The sequence below is a fragment of the Colletotrichum karsti genome (assembly GCF_011947395.1).
Source record: "Colletotrichum karsti strain CkLH20 chromosome Unknown Scaffold6, whole genome shotgun sequence".
Classification (NCBI taxonomy): Eukaryota; Fungi; Ascomycota; class Sordariomycetes; order Glomerellales; family Glomerellaceae; genus Colletotrichum; species Colletotrichum karsti.
In genome coordinates this window covers 1,188,757-1,208,560 of record NW_024065906.1, presented here as the reverse complement: position 1 = coordinate 1,208,560, position 19,804 = coordinate 1,188,757, and the positions used below count along the sequence as shown (strand labels likewise).

At 53.5% G+C, this 19,804-nt stretch overlaps 4 protein-coding genes across 4 annotated transcripts; 3 read left to right on the top strand and 1 right to left on the bottom strand.

Moving 5' to 3' along the window:
* Window positions 1–354: 354 nt before the first annotated feature.
* Window positions 355–974, top strand: CkaCkLH20_02793 (DNA replication complex gins protein psf1; the record flags this gene model as incomplete). The annotated part of the gene is made up of 2 exons (XM_038885512.1): window positions 355–824; window positions 881–974. The coding sequence occupies 2 exons, from the start codon at window positions 355–357 to the stop codon at window positions 972–974; spliced, it is 564 nt and encodes a 187-aa protein (XP_038749443.1).
* Window positions 975–3,407: 2,433 nt separating this feature from the next.
* CkaCkLH20_02792 (sulfate transporter family protein) lies at window positions 3,408–7,095 on the top strand (the record flags this gene model as incomplete). The annotated part of the gene is made up of 6 exons (XM_038885511.1): window positions 3,408–3,705; window positions 3,806–4,564; window positions 4,617–4,759; window positions 4,814–5,360; window positions 5,416–5,849; window positions 5,899–7,095. The coding sequence occupies 6 exons, from the start codon at window positions 3,408–3,410 to the stop codon at window positions 7,093–7,095; spliced, it is 3,378 nt and encodes a 1,125-aa protein (XP_038749442.1).
* A 3,481-nt stretch (window positions 7,096–10,576) lies between these two features.
* On the bottom strand, window positions 10,577–12,187 carry CkaCkLH20_02791 (uncharacterized protein; the record flags this gene model as incomplete). The annotated part of the gene is made up of 1 exon (XM_038885510.1): window positions 10,577–12,187. One exon carries the CDS (start codon window positions 12,185–12,187, stop codon window positions 10,577–10,579), a length of 1,611 nt encoding a protein of 536 aa, XP_038749441.1.
* Window positions 12,188–13,522: 1,335 nt separating this feature from the next.
* CkaCkLH20_02790 (uncharacterized protein) lies at window positions 13,523–14,728 on the top strand (the record flags this gene model as incomplete). Its single annotated transcript, XM_038885509.1, has 1 exon — window positions 13,523–14,728. The coding sequence occupies one exon, from the start codon at window positions 13,523–13,525 to the stop codon at window positions 14,726–14,728; it is 1,206 nt and encodes a 401-aa protein (XP_038749440.1).
* Window positions 14,729–19,804: the final 5,076 nt, after the last annotated feature.

Below are 19,804 nucleotides of genomic sequence, written 5' to 3'. Positions count from 1 at the left end.
GTGGGGCTAGGCGCTAAGTGAGGGGCAGCTTCTCACTTTCCAAAAGCGGTCAGACAGATGCAACGCGACTCGACAGGTTACCTAAGGCGGATTCCCATTCTTAATTCGCAAACCGCGGGTCTTGAACGCGAACTTGCAGGCGGGACTCACAAATTCACGCGTCAGACCTCTCCTGTTACGACTTTGCCGAATTGCACTCTTCCCATCGCAAAATGTACGGCGATCTAGGCAACAAATTAGTACGAACGATTCAGCTCGAAACCACGATATCCAATGGGAAACTGACGCGTCTTGCAGGTACAACATGCTAAACGGACGCAAAATCTCACACATCTGCCGCCGTACCAAGCCGAGATGGTACGAGCCGTAACGCGCGAAGTCAGAGATCTCGATAAAGACGTGAACGAACTGCTGGAGCCTTTTCAGGGTTCCTTCGACCCATCCGCGGACCAGGCGACCGCGTGCACGCTACTCGTCAACCACCTCTCGATGCGCAGAAACAAGCGATGCCTTCTCGCCTACCACCGAACTCGAACAGATAAACTCGAAGAGCTGGCTTGGAAGGGAGTCGACGTACTCGACCTGTCCGGACAGCAAGTTCGTCACGCAGGATCGGCCGGCGGGGCGAATGGCAGTGCAGACGGGCCAACAAGCAGTCTCAGCCCGCAAGAGGAGGAGTACGTGAGACAGTATGGCGACCTGCTGGCCGCCTACAAGGGACAGTGGACTGATATTGACTTGACGGGGAGCTTGGAGCCGCCTCGTGACCTGTTCATCGACGTGAGGGTTCTGAAGGACGCAGGAGAGATACAAACCGAATATGGGTGAGTTTGGCTGCCTCAATCACACGGAAGTTCTGCATCTGACGCCGGGGATACAGCGCCATCAACCTGACAAAGAACAGCCAGTTCTTCGTGAGGCAGGGAGACGTTGAGCGGCTCATAGCGCAAGGTTACCTCCAAAAACTCAGCTGATGAGCGAGCTCCAGCTTGATAACGCGTTATCAACATTTGGGGAAGTCGATACTAAAAGAAATGTGTCTACGAACCTCTGCATGGGGAACATTGGGGCAGGAGGGGTACGGACGATGCAAGGTCGCCCTGCCCGGACCCTTGCACGGGCAAAAATCAAAATAGATGTACAGCGGCATGGACGCCACGCAGTGCGCCAATCGCGGCGGAATATCGCAACACGCTGCGTCAAGATGATGCGAGAAAGTCAACATCTGAGCATGCCTTGCTGGCGTCTCGCGGAATGCGCGGGGCTTGCATGCAGTTTCAAGGGGCTTGGGGGAACGGGAACGGGATTCGTGACGGAGGACCATAAAGGGTCCGGGAGGGGATTTTGGTCCTGCATCGGATCTGGATGACGGGACCACAACCAGCAAAACATGGCCCGGAGCAGAATGGGGCCAAGATCAGCGGGCGGATGGGTTCCGGATGAGTTCCGGAGCGGCCGACACAGGAAAATAGTGGCTAACACGGCAACCTTCTCGACGGCACGCGGGAGGCTCTGGTGGAGGGCGCAATGAACTGGATCCAGACCGCGGACATGGCACGTAAGAATGTCTGGGTTGCCGGGCTCTTCAATGGGCCATTGCTTTTTGTCTGCTCAGCGAGATTAGCGAATAATCGGAGAAACATGCCTCGCATGTGGCAGCAGACGCGCGCACGTTCAAAAAGCCGGAATTGCAACACCAATTGATAACGGGCGCAGGTCGCATAGCTCGGACGTGTAGTGGCTGCGCGGAGAATGGACATCAGATGTCGCGATATCGGCGAAGGATGAGCAAAAGACAAACCGATAGCGATTTTCGACAACCGACCTGCATTGAAACCTCAGACACGTCCACGACTCTACATGTCTCTTCAGCAGATTCCAAGCGGGCCGTCATCAGCGTACCGGCCATCCACTACGACCGTTGGTCGTGGAGCACAGCACGGCGCGGCACACAGGCATTTGCAGGGCACGGCAGAGCAACAGACAGGGCATGGGCTGGCCTGGTGCGCTGCATTGCATCATGCTCTGCATGAAGGCGTTGGCACACCTGGTTCGGCCTCCTGATCGTCAGCCCAGTGGAGGGCCGGAGCAGGAGACGGAAGGACGGGTAGCGATCTTGGTGGTGTCTGGTGATTGTTGGACGGGCAGCTTTGCCATGCTGCAGATATATCGGGCCATTGTCGGCGAGGATGACGACCAATTGACAGGATTTCTCCAAATGACAAACCGTTACCCCACGGGAGAAGTGAGGAGATGAAACTTTGAGCATTGCGTTGGCCCTCTTCAGACGTGAGCTTGGGCTGGAACAGGGCCGGTAAGTCGGAGAGTGAGCAGCGAGAAGGACCCGCAGGCTCCTCCACCACCTCCAGCTCCATCTGGTGTCTGTCAGCTCCAGCTTGGAGGAGTTGGAGGTGCCCGGTGCAGTGTGGCCATGGCTACGGCTTCCGAAGAGCGAAAAGGCAAATCCTGGATCCGAAGTGGGACGCCGACCACGACGTGAGGTGAGAGGTGACACTGAGTGACTGATTGTGCCCGCCGGACTGGAGCGCGAAGGCTCGTCCACGGAGACTGCCACGCAGCGGCTGTAAGTGGTTCGCCGTCCAAGCCAGAACTAGTGAACTACGTACTTCAACATGGGTAGGATGGATGGATGTAGGTACCTAAAATGTTTTGGTGATCCCGTTACGTAGTGCGACGTGAGCACGCAGCTTGGCAGCCCTGGAGAGTGGTCTGCAGCGTCTTTCTGGTCTACGGAATGTCCGCTAGAAACATCGAGGGTGTGCGCTAGCCTTCCTTTGTGTGGCCCAGGTACAGCGGCACCATGTCTCTTATGCCGTGGGCGTGGGAGGTGCGCTAGTGAGGGGCGAAGAGCCACATGCAAAATGCAAATTTGACTTGGTTCAAGGTTCGTCTAATTCTCTGCAGTGCTGCGCTGCTCTGCTGCGTGCGCGCGCCATGTTGACGACAACCTCGACCAGACCACAGACTGATGACTGTCGCTCTTCCGTCCGTCCTTTTCTCTCCTCTTCCTCCTACTCTATCTCCGTTGCGTTTCCCCTCTTCTAGGTTGTCATCTGCCACCCACACGTTTCGTCGCGCGGGTACAATTCCTTACTAACCTAGTCTTTTGTTTTAGCCTCTGGCACTTCAATTTGCAGTACATAGCACCACTCAGACCAACATCACCAAAAAAAACTAGACGGGCCATCCTTGCCTTAACTTGTAGATCCAGTCCCGCCCACAGGCCGTTCGTGTAATACACTTTCCCATCTCTTATCAGCGCCGACGCTGCCCACCCTTCTTACTCTCTCTCCATCTCTCACGCTCACCCCTTGCCCAACGAGCTCGAGCTTCCCAGTTGCCCATGATTTCCAGGTAAAACTCGCAACAACCCGCCGCCTCAACCATTGGCCTGGTCCCCCGACAACTGGCACCCTTTGAAAGGTGCTCCGGCGAACCTTCGGTGCCCTCCGCTCGCGCTCCCGCCCGCCGCCGTCAACAGCAAACCTAACCAGCTAGCCATGTCCTCCCCAAACTTTGGCTTCTCTCCGTGGAGGAGGAGAGCTTCATCCTTGAGCTCCCAGAGAACCGGCGAAAACAACTCCGAGAACCCGCTCCTCAGCCCTGGCCGAACTTCTCATCTCGCTGGCGCAGATGCCAGAAACCTGTCGTCTTCCTTGAGCTCGAGTCACCGAGAACCGATCCGTTCCTTCATCCATGGCACCGTCAGAGATCACTTAGGCAAGCAGTCAATACTCGGCGCAAGCGCCATTCCACGCACCCCAAGCTAACTGTTGGTCGGCAGCTCCCCAGGATAGCGCCCAGTATGCTCGCAGCGTGCGCGAAGATACCGCAGAGCTCGCCTCGTACCTCCTGTCGGACAAGAAGACCGGCCAGAGCCCGTCATTTCTTTCGCGTCAACGATCACAGAATTCGCAACTTGCTCGGGAGACGGCAGTTTCAGACACCGAGGAGGACGAGGCAGGAAGCGCGCATATCAACAGCTCCGACACAATTCAAGAAGTCTCTGAGCCTTCATCACCGGAGGAGGATTTGGAAGGACTACCGGAGGACGGTCCCTCAATCTTGACGAGCTTGCTGAAGAGGTCACCACCCCAATCGCACCGAGAGCCCTCACCCGACCCTCAACCCCGCCCCGAACAATCCGAACCAGACACCGTCGAATCGAAGCCGAAGCGATCGCCGTCCAGAGAAAGGCACGAACCAGAACCGCAGCCGTCAAACGGCGCCGCTGCGGAGGAACCGACCGAGCGCACGCCCCTCATACCCAGACTTTCGTCTGACAGCTATGAGACAAACGGAAGCACCAACGGTGTCGACGTGGAAGGGCAGAAGCAGATGCCCAAGAAGCAATGGTTCCGCGGTTTGAAGGATTTGACGGTTAATGTTGAGGATCACATTGTCCACGGCGTCCAGGTCGTAACAAGCCCCAAAATTTGGGACCGGAAAGTTATTTGGCAGAATGCTATCGTAGCTCCGGTGTCGTGTTTGCCTGCCGTAATAGTTGGATTGTTGCTCAATGTTCTTGATGCTTTGTCTTACGGTAAGTTTCGGTGTAAGTCAAAAGCTTTGGACGACATATCTGACAAGTCCAGGCATGATTTTGTTCCCCCTTGGCAAGCCCATTTTCGCTGGTCTTGGCTCGGCTGGAATATCCATTTTCTATGTCAGCACCATCGTCTCGCAATTGACGTTTTCCTTTGGTAGTATCTTCAAGGGTGGCGTCGGCTCAGAGCTTGTAAGCAAGATCCGACTCCAAATCAGCCGCCAAGATTTGACTAACAAGTTGTAGATCGAAGTCGTGCCCTTCTTCCATAACATGGCCCAGACGATCACTGATCACATTGGTGAAGACAAGCCTGATGCCGTGATTGCGACGACGATTGTTTCCTATGCAATCAGCTCGATGATGACAGGAACGGTTTTCTATCTTATGGGCAAGTTCAACTTCGGTTACATGGTCGGCTTCATCCCGAGGCACATCTTGATTGGCTGCATCGGAGGTGTTGGTTGGTTCCTGGTAGCCACAGGATTCGAGGTCTCAGCCCGCATGGACGGTAGCCTCGAGTACGACCTCGATACCCTGCATAAGCTGTTCCAGACCGATACAATCCCTCTGTGGGTTACACCACTGATTCTTGCCATCATCCTCTTTTACAGCCAAGCCAAAGGAGCCTCGAAATACTTCTTGCCGCTGTACATCATCTCAATTCCCATTGTCTTCTACTTCTTTGTATTTTCTTTGGATGCGCTAGAGCCCGATTCTCTGCGCGACCATGGCTGGATCTTCGAGGGGCCTCCCGCGGACGAGCCATGGTGGTACTTTTACACGTTGTACAGTAAGTTAATCTCGATGCGTCACGGTGCGCAAACTCTTACTAACGTCCATCACAGAATTCAACCTCGTCGAGTGGGACGCCGTGCTCGAGACCATTCCGGCCATGCTTGCCCTGACCTTCTTCGGCATCCTCCACGTTCCTATCAACGTCCCCGCTCTAGCTTTGCAGACTGGCGAGGACAATGCCGATCTCGACCGCGAGCTGAAGCTTCACGGCTGCTCCAACTTTATCTCGGGACTTGCTGGCAGTATTCAGAACTACCTGGTCTACGCCAACACTGTTTTCTTCATGCGGTCTGGCGGAGACAGCAGGCTTGCTGGAATCATGCTGGCAGCCTTGACTTTCGGTGTGATGATCATCGGACCCAAGATTATTGGCTTTATCCCCATTATGATGGTCGGCACTCTCATCTTCGACCTTGGCTTTGAACTTCTCCTTGAAGCTGTTTGGCTGCCGAGGAAGAAGCTCAAGCTGGCGGAATACCTGACGGTACGTCACTGTCTCACATATCAGATCAGTCGGTGCTAATTGTCTTCAGGTTATCGTGATTGTACTTGTTATGGGCATTTACGACTTTGTCATCGGTATTGGCGTGGGCATTCTGCTCGCCTTCATTTCACTCATCATTCAAACCTCGAGAGTTCCTGCCGTCCGAGCGAGCTACACGGGCGAGATTGTTGGTTCTACCGTGCGCAGGAACCCCTCGCAGCACCACTACCTTCAGGAAGTCCGTCGGCAGATCTACATTGTCAAGCTCACGGGCTTCCTCTTTTTCGGAACTGTCGTCAGCGTCGAGGAAAAGATCCGAGCGTTGATCGACGACAGGGCTTTCGCACAACGGCCCATCAAATATCTCATCCTTGATCTGTACCACGTCACAGGCTTGGATTACTCTGCTGGTGAAGCTTTCAATACCATCAGCAGACTTCTGGATAACAAGGGCATTATTCTTGTTATCAGTGGAAAGGACGCAGAGAGCGAGGTTGGTCGGAACCTGAGGCAAGTGGGACTAGGCGACGACGATATCGAAGTCACATTGCTTCCAGACCTCAACTCAGCTCTCGAAAGTTGCGAAAACGAATTATTGAAGACTCTATACGCGAGCCAGGACGAACTTCGCAGAGATAACCGCCACGCACCGACGGCAAACCTCGAAATACCGGCGAAATCAGACGGGCCGTCCTTTGATGTCGTGATCAACTCTCCGAGACGTAGCCACCTCTACGAAGCCGCCAGAAACGCGCTGGCGAACACCGAACCCCTGGGAACGACGAAATGGCAGAGCTTTAAGGAGCCTCTGCGGTTGATGTTGCAGATCTTCCAAGGGCTCAGCGAGAAGAACGAAGACTTTTGGTTCAGGGCCGTCGGGTACTTCGTCAGGAAGGAGTACCCGGCAGGCACTGTCCTCTTCACGAGAGGAGACGTCGCGAAGGGCTTTTACCTCGTCGAGAAGGGCATCCTCCGCTGCGACTACGACCTGCCACAGGGCTCTCTCACGGAGAGCATCGTGGCGGGCACGACGTGCGGCGAGCTGCCCTTCTTCTCGGAGACGGACCGCACGGCCACCGTGACGGTGGACAGAGACTGCGTCGTGTGGAGGTTGGACAAGCAGGGCTGGGAGCGGCTGCAGAAGGACCAGCCGGACGTCGCGCAGGAGCTGTTGAGGATGTCGCTGAAGCTGACGAGCGAGAGGATGACCTCTATCACGTCCTACATTCTGACCATGGCTGGATGATGGGCAATTTATCTATCTACTGGTTTGTCATTTTTCTGGAGTTCATATGGATACTAAAAAAAAGGATGTCAAAAAGGGTGGGCTTTTTTTCTATGTTTGGCGGTTCTTATCATAAGCGGGATGCTCATGTCTCTTTCGAGTAGTAGCTGAGAATACCTAGATTGGGAGGCGGAGAGTAAGTAAGTCCTCTCTGGGCGAGCGAAGTAGTTTGAATATGAGATCTGTGTGAGTCTCACTGTCCGGCTCGTCAAGTCAAACCGGTGAATCATTTGTGTCGTGATCTGGCCACGGGTCCACGCATTGGAGATATGGTAGAAGTAAAGGGTAAATTAGTTGCAGTCCGCGCATGCCCTTTTCTCTTACTGTTGTGCTGTAAAACGCCAGACAGGCGACAAAGACGACGACAGTAGCAACGACGATGACAAAGAAAGGGAATAGAGATGAGCCTGAGATACTCTATACTAAAAGGAAGACATTTGTGTTGCTGGGGGTCTCCAGGGTCTGAAGCCGATGAGCAGCTGCGGTGCTTAGACAGGCAGCGAAAGATGATGATGGCTGGTGGGATGGAAGCCACCGGGTAGGCTGCCGCAGGAGTTGTTCCACTAGAAACACTTTCCTTCGGCTTATAAGAGCACAGTACGACGGGTACGAGAACAACAGCATCATGTCGTTGCATACCAGGGAGATGAAAACCGTTGCGATGTCTAGCTGTCAAGTTCAACTGATAGGTCAGGTTGGCACGTTGACGAGTAAGATGATATACCATGTAAACGACATCTCGCTGTTTCTTTTCTGCTCTTTCTGGGAATTATACTGGGCGCAATACACCAGTAGTGGGATACGGAACAGGAGATCCTCCATGACAGCCCCCAGACGTTGCTAACGAGTATGATCGGTATAGGGTCCCCTCGATTGTAACTCCGATACGGCCAAGACGTCGCTGTCTCCGGCAGAAAAAACCGCGGTGGCTTTGTCCGGTCCCCGAGGGATGTACAAACCCCTGTCCCCTTTTAAGCAGTGATGGTAGTTTGAACTGCATTATTGGCTTTCCTGTTGCATAGTTCACAATGGCTGTGGACGAAATGTTGTGGTTCTTCAGGGTTATGCTGGGGGACGGATGGGTATTCTGCCGATTTTGACATTTCCGGGAGGGATCTAATTCTTTCAATTGCGAAGTCCTCGCCCTGTAGGTATATTATAACCTCTGGGTGTGATCTTAGCTCGGATCAAAGTCGCAGTGAACGGTGTCGTTGGCGATATATTTTGCCTTGTGGCCATAGATGAGTAAACCGTTACAACTCATAACCGACCGGCATGGTCATTCTTGTCCTTGAATCACTTAAAAGGGAAATAACCAAGCAAATGACTGAGCATTCGTTGCCTGGTAACTCTTCACAAACACCAGAGTGACTTCATCGGTCGGCAGCGCCATATGTCCGTCATAATGGCTGTCGTCTGGTGCGTCGGTTTTTTTCTCGTTTTGATTGGGTATTAACTTTTTATCAAACCAGAACATCTCATCGAGGGGCTGAGGAAACAAACAACCATAGAGTTGTGCCACTAATCTTGAACTATCTGTCTGGGGCAGCAGGGTCATCGGTATTCACGCTCTTTTCTATAGAGAACTGAATTGACGTAAACCATGCGTCCGGGGTTCCTCTGACACTTCGTTTTATAGTATAAACGCTATGTTGCTGGTTGCTTCATGCTCAAACATGTCACCTCTCTGAAAGGCGTTTCTAGAGTAGCCCGATGACACGTACAGAGCGCTCAAATACCAGCTGCTTAATGGCGCATTCTGGGGGCTGCAGGTTCATGCATTGATCCAGGGCACAACTAATTCCTCCGTCTTTCAACGCCGTCCGACATCCCGCGAGTTAACAGTGTAATGAGCAGGAGTCCGGGTCTTCGTTGGTGTCTGGACATGCACTATATACAGCTATAATGACGCCCTTATCAAAGATCTTTATGTTTCATTACGTGGTCATAACAATCTCCTCAAGGCTACCTGAAAGAAGCACCAGCAATAAGGCCTCATGCGATGGAGGTACACACGGCTTTATACGACTTTGGATGATATTGGACTTCTGCAGGGATATGCAAGGTCTGTTTTCAGCCCCCTCGCAAAATCAGTTCTGAATTCAATCTCTCTGAGAGGTTATATGAAAAGCTGCAGAGTCGTTCAACACTGTTGAAAATCTCCAACGCCAGCACCCCAGTGTTCCACGCAGGTGTTCTCGGCGCATTTTTTGTGGAATACGATCACATTACTTTATGGTAATACGTAAGGAGGTGCTTCTTTAGCTTGTAGTCCGAATCCAACTTCTATTTGACTCATCTTCACTATTCCTCAAAACCATCCAGCATCTGGCGAGTATTCTCGTCGTTGTGTAATGAATCGGCAAAGAGGTCAAATGAAAGAAGAATACCGTACCTATACACGTTCCGCAATCCTATCTGGATCTTTGCACACCTTCCTCGCGATTGGGTTTAAGTGATACTTGAGCAAGTCGTCGGAATTACCACTTTGAGGTCTGAACGAGCTTACACGAGCAATAGGCACTTCAAGACGTCTTTCACTTCTTCTATGTCAGTGAGATACGATACTTACATCACCAACGTTCGAATCACAGACTTTGTACTCCAAACTATAGTTAGAGATAATCCGAAGACTAACCATACACCATCACGCTCAAGGGGTTATGTGCTATGTCTAGGGTTCAACACTGTGGACACCGGATACACGAGAAAGAATAGAGTCAGCCGAGAGTCATTAGGCTTGGTCTTCTCGGATCAGGGGTCACATCATCTTCACTTCGCACTCGCATCAAAAGGCATCCGAGTCACAGACTCTCATATCCTCCGAAATTCGTTCGAGCGGCTTCGCATACGTGAAGACCGTTTTGCCATCTTCCGGAATCTTTCCAACACCGTCGAAGTGACCATTCTGGTCACATCTCCGTTCATATCCTTCACATAGGCGCCAGGGTTTTCCGGCCTGCCAAAGATGGTATTGCCGAGAACGGCTCCGTGTCGCTCACACCCACGACCGCAAGTGTCAAGAGACGCCACTCGTTCTCCGCCGCCGCACCTTATATTCATCGCATGCTTGTCCTTGCTCACGTATTCCCTGTCTCCTACGTATTTCTCAGAAGTTTTAACGAAGGAAGCTGCAGGCTTTCTTTGACCCGGCCGAAAGTATGAATTAGTTTCCGTCTGAGAGTCGAAGCAGCAATCTCCACATAGACACAACAAGAAATGTTCTCAAATTCTTGCTCGAAACGAATTTCGTCATCTTTCCTTTAAATCTATTATGTTCTAGTATAGCCACTTTCTGTGGGATTATCATCTATTTCTCTTATAGCCATTGTCTGGATATCTCATTGCCATCATTCATCATTCGTCGTCCGTCGTTCCATCACCGGCCAAATTCGTCTTTCTTACCAAATAGAACCGTACTAGCGATGCTATATCGACTGATCTATTCGCACAAGGTTGCTTCCAAACCGCACGCTTTCATATCCTCCAAGATCCATTCCATTGGTGTGATATACGTCACATCCGTCACGTCCCTCTCAGGATCAGAACCGGAGCCCGCCGTGACGATTCCAGCAACGCGGCCTTTGAAATCCCACACGCACGCTCCAGAGTCTCCGGTTCTGCAGAAACTCGTGGCACAAGGGGGACACGACATTGATCTATGTTCGTATCCAGTAACGCCGATCGCGAGGGAAAACAAATCTCGCGCGCCGGGATGTTTGTGTCGGATGACGGAGAAGGCCTGGTTCGCCAGACCGAAGGTCAGATCCGAGCTGTGCCCGTATTTCCCGAGTACGAGCGTAGACGGGCACTGGCATACGCCAAACGAGTCTATGGCGTCCTCCAGGTAATCGAAGTCGGGCAACTGGAATTCGGCGAGGGGTACCGGGCCCGCCAAGGTGACGATGTCGTCTTCGTCAGGTTTGGCGTCATCCCAGAATAGGGATTGCCATTTGAGGGCCTTGAACTTATGCGATTCGCTTGCGACCGAAACCTGATTCCTCAAACTGGCCAAGGGTTGTTCATGCTTGTCGCCATCGAGCCGTATCAAGGCCCAGTCGCTCTTGAAGTGCCTGCCATCTCCGATGTGACAGACGTGGCCAAAGGTCCTGGCTTCGATATCCCCGAGCGCGGTGTACGACGCCCAAAGCCGGTTTATCTCTGCCAGAGTCTCCCGTTCCCGGCGTAAGTTATTCTCCTGCGCAGTAGTGAGAACACAGCCCCCGCTGGAAGATCTTTCTTCATATTTGTCGATCCTCTCTTTGGAGGAGCTTTTGTCGCTCTCGATACGTGCCAGCATGCGGTCATAATCACCCGGTTGGACGACGGCTTGTGAAAGGCTAGGGGCCTTCTCGTTCCCGAAGAGAGAGTGCCGACACGTCAGGGCACAAATCGACGTCTCTGTCTTGTCTCCGTCCGTCATCTTGACACGGAGGTAAGGGCCTTTGGTGCCTATACTTGCTGGATTGTTGGCGGCGGAAATTGTGGTCCCCAACAGGTTGGTCAGCTGGTGTTGATACTCCCTAGACCCCCACCAGAAACGGGGAGTCCGTTGGTGACTCGGCGATTTCTGCAGACGGAACACCTCAGAAGCCCTGAGCTCGCAGGAGACATCGGTGAGTCCGTGAAGGCCTAGGACGTGCTCGCATCGAGCCGCGGCGTCGCGTGCCTGGGCCGGCGAGATGCTGCCGGGTTGGACAGAGACCATGAGGACCACCGGGAGGTCCTTGTCGTCTTCGTAGCCGCATCTGAATATGTCCACCGAGTTCCAGTCGACCGCCTCGAGGCTGCGTAGGATTTCGAACCTCAGGGAACCGATCTCGCCGGTGTTGTTCCACTTCTCGACGATCGGATGGCGACATACGGGCCTCAGAGTCTTCTTTACCGGATCGCCTTGATAGTCGTAGTACCCCATATCGTCCACGATTTTGGGGTCCCAAGGGGGATTTGGTGCTCTTGCTAAGAACGTGGGACCGGTTGGGAGTCCACGATAGTACCAGCGATCCTGATTCTGTATCATCTTCTCCCGGAGGGCTGAGAAACGAGTGTCCATGATGTCAGATTTTGGGACTGAGTATTGCCGATTTGCTAAAAGACAATTTTGCAGTATTTCTGGCTTATGATTACCATTTCAAAAGCAGCTCTTTGAAAACGCGTGGGGGTAGCTTCTTTAATAGTTCGACGTCTTGTTACCGGCTGTGGCGCATCAGTAAAAAAGCTGCGGCCAAAAGTTTAATCGCCGTGGTACTGCCAATCACATCTACCTTAGATCAAAAAACCAACTCAGACCGGAGAAATCAAGAAGGCTGTGGGTTTTTTCCAGTCATAATCTACCATCAAGGTGGTATAAGCCTTGATACCGTGAAGGACAAGTTAATGTTGCCGGATTGGGCCTGCGTCAAGTTCTATTACGTGCCCTTCGTTTTTCCCTAAGCCAGCAACGAGACGAGGAGGTTTGAATTGGTAAAGATCCATGGCAGTTCAGTATTGACTTCAAGTTCACAAGGTGGTTGGTACGACCCAGTTCGAGGAAAGAACGCTTGTGTTAGTTTATTTTCTTAGGATATCATAACTCGTGAGGCGATTCTAGGTGAGCAAGGTAGTTCAAAGTACGTAACATAGAGTAGCACGAAATATTCGCAGAGAACGTTTGCGACCAGAACATCCACGCAGCTCGGACTCTCAAATTTCGAGCCTACCCAAAGACCATCAGCCGCCTGTCGCAAGGCAATAAATATATCGCAACCTACCTAGAGAAAGCCCTCAAAAGTCAATTCCTATCAGCAGCTACCGTCCACGTACAGCCAGGGGGGAGGAAGACGACGTGCCAAGGTTTCGTTTGATGTTCGTCCCAACGCGAATCCTGCAGGCGCCCGTTGCCCTCTTTTGTTTTCGTCCCAACTCTGCTCATGATTCCAAGAATAAACCAATCCCGACGTGACAGTTGATGAAAACTTTAATCCGGTCACAGAAGATGACAACACACCGCAGAACCGCATCTTTTTCCTCACACCAAGTCTGTCGGACAACATGCGGCGTCAGCTACACATCCAAATTCAACGTCCTTGTTCCTCTCGTCGACCTTGAAATACCGCGGTATGCTGATTAAGGGAAGGTGGCCGTCCACTTAGATCTCACGCCCGGACCCAAAAAGGCCGTGTCGTTGGATTTGCCACCCACGAGGTCCCACCCAAAATTGTCATCCGGAAAGGGCGTGCGGCGTCAACCCATTAAAAACGGGAGTGGGCCCCGCGCCGCCGGACTTCCTTTCCGGATGCCCTCACTTCATCCCACCTTACCATCTTCCCAAACCTTTTCTTTTTATTGTCCCCTTTGTCTAACCCCTTTCTTCCCACCCACCTGCAAGAACGCGCATACGCCCGGAGAGATGAGCCTACGATCAATACTCGGTGGCGGCCGAGTCAAAAAGTCAAAACCTACCAAATCTCCGGCTGCATCCCCACGCAAGAACAACGGAACCAGCAGTCCGCGGACAGGCGGGGGTGCCAAGAAGAAGAAGGTCGAACCAGATTCAGACGGCGATGATGATTACTTCAACGACAGGCTCGACGATGCCGGGCTGGTCGCGGCACTGGCGACGGACATGTCTCTCCGGGATGTCGTGCAGGCCATCAGGTACACCCGCAACCACATGTTCGGCCCGGTCCCCACGGAGGCGGCGGGCATGAAGTCCACGCGCATCGCCGAGGTGCTAAACTACCGTAAAGCAATGCCGGGGCTCGTGACGGTCTCGCACCTGCACGCGCTGCTGGCCTCTCCAACGGCGGTGGAACGGGAGGTCGCAGAGTTGGAGCGCGGCGGAGCGGTTCGAAAGATCTACGTGCAACGTCGCGGAGGGCTGGGCGAGGCGCTTATCCAGAGTTCCGAGTTAGAGGAGATGATCACGCAGGCCGCGGGTGCGGGGCTTGACGATGAGACCAAGGCCGTTTTCTCGAGATATCTCAAGGAGAACCCGCAGGCGCAGACGATGCCGCGCTCTGCTTGCAATTACAAGCAGGCTGACGCCTTGGTAAGGGCCGGGTTCCTGACGGCCAGGATACACTCAGGAGACGTAAATACGCCGTTGATGAATCTTCATTTACGCCCGGAGGTGCGCGCCAGCTTGACGAGTATCGAGACGGTATCTCGCGCAGCGTCCGGCAGCTTCGACGCCGTGGGCGGGCAAGGAGCAATACATGCCGCGGGTGGTGGGGGAGGGGCGCCGCAGTTGCCCCGCGCCGACGCGTCATCTCCGGGAGCCGATTTCACACTCGCGGTCCCCGGGAATGGGTCATTCCTCAAGCTAACCGCCGCCGCGGTGGAACATCTTTCCAAGCTGCTGTCTAAATCGCAATTTAGGGAGATGCCCGTGTCTATGCTAAAGGAGCGATGGGAAGGTGGCGTGGCCCGTGACGAGGCGCGCCTGGCAAGGAGGGCCAGGGGAGAGTTCGCCGGAGTGATGCCAGGAAGGACGAAGAGATGGAAAGACTTTTACGGACTGGAATTTGACTGGGTACTGGAGGAGGCCATGGGTGCTGGTCTAGTTGAAGTCTTCGAGACACGGAGTGTTGGTAGGGGAGTCCGTTTGCTGTAGCCCCGGAGTCCGAGTGTGTCGGCGATGAGCGGGGAAGTTTAAGCTTGATACCACGAAGATCTCGAATAGGCTTCGAATCTCGAACGACCCATAGATGAATCCAGTGAAGAATTGCTGCCGGTGAAACTTCTCTGCGAAAGCTGTAGTATCGCTCAGCATGACACACCAACCATTCCGGAAAGCAGTGACCGCCTGCCGGCATGTTCATCCGAGTCCGATGTCTTCCAGAACAAATTGAAATCATGAAGACAGTTGGTGATTGAGTCAGGTATTGTTTGTCGGTGTTTCCAGAATTAGGACCGTCATATTCCTTGTCAGGACGACGTGGACGCTTAAGCAGCGGCAAATCCGTCATGATGTGAGGGCAGAATAGGGGGGGAAAGCCTGCTCCCACGGTGTTTCTCGCAGCCCTTGCTCCCTGCCTTTCGTCTGTCGCCAAGCACGGGATTGTTGTGAGGGGGCCGTACTTAAGAGCGAAGTGGCGATGCGGCTCCAGGGTAGTCTAGGTCAATCCCGGGTGTTTTCAGTTTGATCTTCCATGCTTCGCCCAGTCGCAGCGCTGTTCGTGGAGGGCACAAATTTTAGGCGAGAACGTCTCGCTTTGATGTGACTTCGAGTGTCGAGAAAGCCGAGTCATTCACAGCGATGCAAAGCCTGGAGAAGCATGAATGTCATTCACCTCTCATCTGTTCTTTCCACCGATTCGCGTAGTGCTGTCAAAATCACAGGCCTCGGCCTTGTGCGGTGGACCGTGAAGAGTTTCCTGCAGAAAGCGATACGCACCATCGTTTTCCCTTTACACGATAGTCAGCCACAGCAGAACACGAATGAATCGCACAACGCAGAAGCTGGGTCTGAGATGCTATCGAGTTATTTGGCCGTATGCACCACTGAAGCAGTGTGGAGATGGCTCCCGACAGCGCATGCTTGCCCGTCTGCAACTAGCGCTGCAGACCAGGTAGACTGCATGCTCTAAGTATGCGAGAAGTTGACAATTAAGCTGTGAGGCCCAGAGATCAGACACTTCTCGAACGAAGTGTGAAAGATAGAGGCGCAGCGACTCGACGTTAGGATCCGGGGTGGCTGAATGCTGGGAGGTTTGACGTTGGATGTAACACCAAACGCTTCTAAGTTGTAAGCTGGGGTTGACAAACAGGACTCTGCTCAGGGGCTGAATTGATGAACGACACGACTGCTGGCAACGCATACGGGCGATGACCAGAGCTTCCTGCCGTTACAAGACGACGGGCTGTGCAGCTCGCATGCCGGTTCGAAACCCCAAATGGGCAGAAAAAGCAAGAAAGCTACTGCACTGCGGAGTACGGATAGATGCAGCCCCCGTCAGAAGTGCTTCGGACACGCAGAGGTAAAATGAGCTCGGACCGCCGCCTGGCTTTTTCCAAGAGACGGCTGGATGGAATACAATTCTCCCGAGGACTTTGTATGAACAGCGGCAGCTGTCGTGCTGATAGTAATAGCAACCATGGTGAGGCACTTGCGCTACCGTTCTGCGACGTGGGATTGCGGAGTTGCAGCAACTTCAAGTGCCAGGTTCGTCGGATAACGGAATCGCAAAGGTACGGGATGGATGAGTTGCAGCTGACATCCGTTGCAATGAGACATCGACGTCCAGTGTGGTTCGGAGAGACTGTCCCGGTGTCGGTGTCGGGATCGGTCTCTCTCACCTCTCGCCCATCTTCCGTCTCGCCGACACCGTCGTCGCGCGAGCGGTTCTCTCCGATGCCATCAGGTCAGCAGAGGAGCTGCGGAGAAGAGATCTTCAGTCACCGGGCAAGCAATTGACCAATTCGAACGAGGAACCCCACGGGATTGGTGTGATGGGCCAGGCCCAGAGATTGTCAGAGCTGGATCACGTCGAGTCGTTATGGACGGACGAATGGGAAGTGGCGGGGAGTGGGCGAGGCTGCAGCTAGCGTGGTGGTCGTCACACAGACTCTGGGACGCCATTGTGTGACTTCTCCGAGCTTGGGAATTCTTGGGGACGCCAGGAAGCTTTGCCGGAGACGGTTCCTGGTGCGGTCGCGGATTTTCCCAGAGGATGATGGGTGTTATCAGAGGCGTGCCTGGCCGATTGGCGCACGGCCACGCCACACAAAAGATATCGTTGGCTGGAAGAGGTAGTGATGTGAGGGCGTCCGGAAATTACTGCGTGGTCCGTCCATATGGGGGTTACTGCCCATTCGCGGGAATCGTTTGATTGCGACCATGGCTGGCACTTTAAGTCCTTGACTTGGCCTGGCATTTGCCGCGCTCTGTCCAATTGCTGATCGAGTCATCATCGAGTAGCCCGGGCGACTGGCTTTCCTAATCGAAAATCGAGGGTCTTGTGCGGGTCCGAGAATGGAGGTTGGAACCAAGCATTCGGGCACGAGGCAGGCCGCAGCAGTTCCTGATGGAGGGACGTGACTGTGAGTACCCGTACCCGTCTTGCCTTCTGGTCGCTATCCGAACCTGGACGATGGATGGAAGACATATGGCTGGATTGTCTCTCCGTGTAGGACGACGTCAGGCAAGCTGAGGCTGCAACTGCGGATTTGGGTGACGATGAATGCTTGCTGCGCGGGACCTGCATATGCGTGTGCAGTGGTACTGTACGAGGCTAGCACATGTGCATCCTGCTGTCCTGGTGTTCTTGTCCGTGTCGTCGATGAAGTGCCGTCCGTCCCAGCCAGCGACATGCTCGCAGCTCACATGCGTCGGACCGGGAGTGAACCAGTTCGGATTTGACAGCAGGGGTCCAAGATGTTGGAGGTATTTCGAGACTTGCCGACGAAGTAGCCATCAGGAGTCAGACCACAGAGCGACGCGGGTTATCTTGCTGAACGGCAAATCAGGCCGTTAGCGCGTGGCTCCGTGGTGGCAGGTATTGAGAGAATCCAATTGTGTGCGTGGCCTTCGCGATTAAAGGGGGGTCGCGATGTGCCGAATACTTGGGATGCTGGTATTTCGCCGCCAATTAGCGTGTATCTTTGGACTAATCCAGAAAGAGCATACTCCCCTGCTGTGCCTGGATTGAAGGCTGGTCCTTGCATGGGATTTGACAGGGGTAGAGTTGAAAGTCTGGGTACCAATTTGGCGATGGGCAGGCAGGGTGGCAGGCTAGCAAGGGAAGCTTTCTGGGGTGATGATTGAGTGGTGCGCCAGCGGTCCCTTCAGCATCGCCCATCATCTGGCTAGTCATTATTGATGTTGCAGTGGTTCGTTCAGTGGATGTCTGGATCATGGATGAGAGCCCAGCACAGAGATTTCGTGACCATACCTATTTGTACGGATACGGACCGATATAATAGGCCTCCCAGACTGAGATGAAGGCGCTTCGCGTTGGTTGAGGAACTGACTTGGATAGGTAAGTTTAAAGTAAAAAGAGCCGGGGGTCAGAGAAAGTAGGGAATAATGATACACGAGCAAAGAGATGAGAAGTGTGAGCTCCCAGAGGCAAGAGGAGCAGGGGGGAATATGGATGAAAATCTTTACGGAGCACCATCCGCACCGCAGTACAGTTGTGCCTGCCAACCAAATCGTATCGCTCTTGCCCCTTTTGCGTGTTTCTGGAGACAAACATGCATCGCCTTCCGTACGGAGTACCTGCCTTCTTTCCCTCCCATCTCTTCCGATCGGAACACCTTTCCATGGTCGTCGGGCCCAGCAGGCGGCCTTTTCTCCCCATCTAGCATTCTTCGTTGTTGATGCCCGTCATTAGTTGACGCAGATACCAAGGATCGCCAGTTTATCGTTTGGTTTAAGAGCTTGAATTGCGCAATAGAGTACCTTATCCGTCAGCCGTTGTCGGCATATCCACGCATAACTTTCTGTGGGGTATCACAAGCTCCCGTCCAGAAAAAGCAAAGCGAGAGGGAAAAATAAAATAAAAACGGTACGTACCCACCTTATTGCATGCCGTCTGCTGTTACCTCCCTCTTCCAGATAGCAATAAGTCCCACGAAGGAAAGGAGCAGCACTGAGGACAAGACAGACGAGACGGAAGAGAGAGAGAGAGAGGAGGAGACTTGCTTGCATGCTGCATGCACCTTTTGCTTGTTGATTGCTCGGCTTTTCCCCCCCTCTCATGAGAGGAGAACCAACAACGCGCCGCGCCTAACACGGGAAAAAACCAAGACCCGACTACCACCAAGAGAGAAATACCCTAGGCCAGGCCTCGAACGTCCCATCTTGCTCCAGGTTCTCAACTTCCCCCGACCGATCTAATAATCGGGCAGCCACTCACTCTACCTGGGGCCTACCTTCCTTACACACGAATACCTTACTCTTCGCCTTTTGGACTCCAACAATTCATTTCCCGCTAACCTTTTCACCACTTCTGTACCGTCGACGACACTAATCGTACCGAAACACACTTCTCATCACCACATTCTCTCTCAGTTTCTCCATCTTGTCGACCAGACACTCCTTTTCATCTCGCCTCTTGTACGCACGCGCGCACGTACTCGCACACGTACAGTACAGTACAGCACGCGCTCACACTCACGCTCACGCTCACGCTTTCGCTCTCGCAAGCACTGTTTCCGGTCCCAGTCGTCGCGCGCGATATTCAGGACGGAATCACCGACTTTTTTGTGTTTTCCTTGATCGCTTTCATCGGCAACTCTTCTCACTTTGCCAAGCCAAAACACAGCCCTCCGCTCGAGACCCGGATCTTCCCATTCCACGAAGCATCGGATCGCATCATATCGTATCGCATCTCCTCCAGCCGAATCTTCGCTTCACCAAGGATCAGACTTCCCGCAATTCAATTCCCGTCCTGCCGTCCCGGCCGAATTCCATACCGTGCCCGCCTCCCAACTTTACTTTCGCAAACTTGTTTCCTGCTTCTCGAAGCCGACACTCTACGGCTCTCAGCGAATCCGCGCTCGCCTAACCCACGTCCAGCATTGCCGTCGAAACATTTCCACTGGACGAAACTGCCCCCTCCCTCCCTCCCGCGTCCAATTTTTGAGTTTCCCCAACCTGCCGCCCAATCTGAGTACCCGTCGCCATCCCAGTCCTGCGACTTTAGCTGCGCGAGGCACACGAGGCACCGTGCTCACCAGCCGGACG